This window comes from Gadus macrocephalus, chromosome 4 (assembly GCF_031168955.1).
Source record: "Gadus macrocephalus chromosome 4, ASM3116895v1".
Taxonomy (NCBI): domain Eukaryota; kingdom Metazoa; phylum Chordata; class Actinopteri; order Gadiformes; family Gadidae; genus Gadus; species Gadus macrocephalus.
In genome coordinates this window covers 33,980,136-33,981,754 of record NC_082385.1, presented here as the reverse complement: position 1 = coordinate 33,981,754, position 1,619 = coordinate 33,980,136, and the positions used below count along the sequence as shown (strand labels likewise).

Below are 1,619 nucleotides of genomic sequence, written 5' to 3'. Positions count from 1 at the left end.
GTCTCTCTTCTCTTTTGCTGCTGGCGGAGGGGGAACCTGGGGGGGGGGGGGGGGGGGGGTTAGGACACGCAGTTCACCTGAGTGACATCGCAGCCTGCAGCTCACCTGAGTGACATCACAGCCTGCTCACCTGAGTGACATCGCAGCCTGCAGCTCACCTGAGTGACATCACAGCCTGCTCACCTGAGTGACATCACATCCTGCTCACCTGAGTGACATCACACCCTGCAGCCCACCTGAGTGACATCACATCCTGCTCACCTGAGTGACATCACATCCTGCTCACCTGAGTGACATCACATCCTGCTCAACTGAGTGACATCACAGCCTGCTCACCTGAGTGACATCACATGCTGCTCACCTGAGTGCCATCACATCCTGCTCACCTGAGTGACGTCACAGCCTGCTCACCTGAGTGACATCACACCCTGCTCACCTGAGTGACATCACACCCTACTCACCTGTACGATGGCGGGGACGTGGAGGTCGGCGGTGACGGTGGCGGAGGGGAGGGGACCTCCAGGGTGGGGGACCTGGAGCTGGGGGCGGGGCTGGGGCGTGGCCCGGGGTGGCGGGCGGGGGGTCTGTGTCCCCGGTGGCGACCTCGGCCTCTGTGAAGGTCACCGACCTCTTCTGGTCGCTGTGGGCTGTGGGGGGGGGGGGGCACCGGTCAGAAGGCTAACGGCTAACAGGCTAACAAGCTAACAGCTAACGCAGCGAACAGCTCAGCAGGGAGGCGGGGCTTTGGCAGGGCTTGGGGCGGGGCCAGAGCTAAGGAAGCAGAGAGGGGGCGGTATGCAGGACCGACATGCAGCGCGTCCAATCAGAGAGCAGGGTTGGAGTCAGGGGGGTGCGGCCGCAGGGGGCGTGGCAGGTAGCGGGGGGGGGGGGTACAGGTAAAGGTGTGGATCTCACCTTCACAGTCCAATAAAGTCTCTTCACCGGGGACAGAACAGAGAGCAGTCAGGGGTCAGACACATAGGTCAGGGGTCAAGGGGGGAGTGGCCTCACTCCCCTCATCAGCTTTAAACCAACATGAACCTGAAGTCTGACCTTTGGCGACAACAACCCAATCAGTCAGGGCCTAACGTGTTATAGCTGACGTTAAGGTTGTTTGTGTTCATCGGCTGTCTCTGATCCGAGAGGAACTGAAGACTTAGGCCCAGTCGCATTTCTACCCCTTACCCCTTCAAAACAAGGGGGAGGGGTAAGGGGTAGAAATGGGATTGGGCCTTAAAGTCGCCAGCCGTTCAATGGAACCCACCTATCTGTCTGTCTATACGACGCAGGGGTCACAGGGGTCAGAGAATAATGTGTTGAAGCATTCACGACTTGGGGAAATGCTGAACCCGTTTTTGAGGAATTGATGTTAAGTAGACTTTAAAATGTATGTTCTCACGTGCTCACTTTAGACACACACATACAGAAACACACACAGAAATCACACAGACAGACAGACAGACAGACAGACAGACAGACACACAGACAGAGAGACAGACAGACAGACAGACAGAGATTCACAGACAGACAGACAGACAGACCAGACAGACGTACCCAGGGTGCTGGCCTTGGGCTGGGCGCTCCTCCGGGTGGTGGACAGTCGAGCCCCCGACCGACCC

At 58.1% G+C, this 1,619-nt stretch overlaps 2 protein-coding genes across 5 annotated transcripts in view; one reads left to right on the top strand and one right to left on the bottom strand.

The window, feature by feature from the left end:
• The window catches only part of LOC132456510 (NACHT, LRR and PYD domains-containing protein 12-like), a 171,830-nt gene that overhangs the window by 107,398 nt on the left and 62,813 nt on the right, over positions 1 to 1,619 (top strand). The gene's annotated exons all lie outside the window — the stretch shown is intronic.
• The window catches only part of LOC132456509 (protein unc-80 homolog), a 21,133-nt gene continuing 19,800 nt past the window's right edge, over positions 287 to 1,619 (bottom strand). For 3 of the 4 annotated variants that reach the window (XM_060050877.1, XM_060050881.1, XM_060050880.1), the window contains 3 exons: positions 1,555 to 1,619; positions 916 to 936; positions 287 to 647 (listed from right to left, as the gene is read on the bottom strand). The exon at positions 1,555 to 1,619 is cut by the window's right edge and continues 40 nt beyond it. In XM_060050877.1, coding sequence (XP_059906860.1) covers positions 621 to 647; positions 916 to 936; positions 1,555 to 1,619 — 113 coding nt within the window. In that variant the 3' untranslated portion in view covers positions 287 to 620. The remainder of the gene's footprint in view (positions 648 to 915; positions 937 to 1,554) is intronic. The other variant, XM_060050878.1, reaches the window with a different exon arrangement.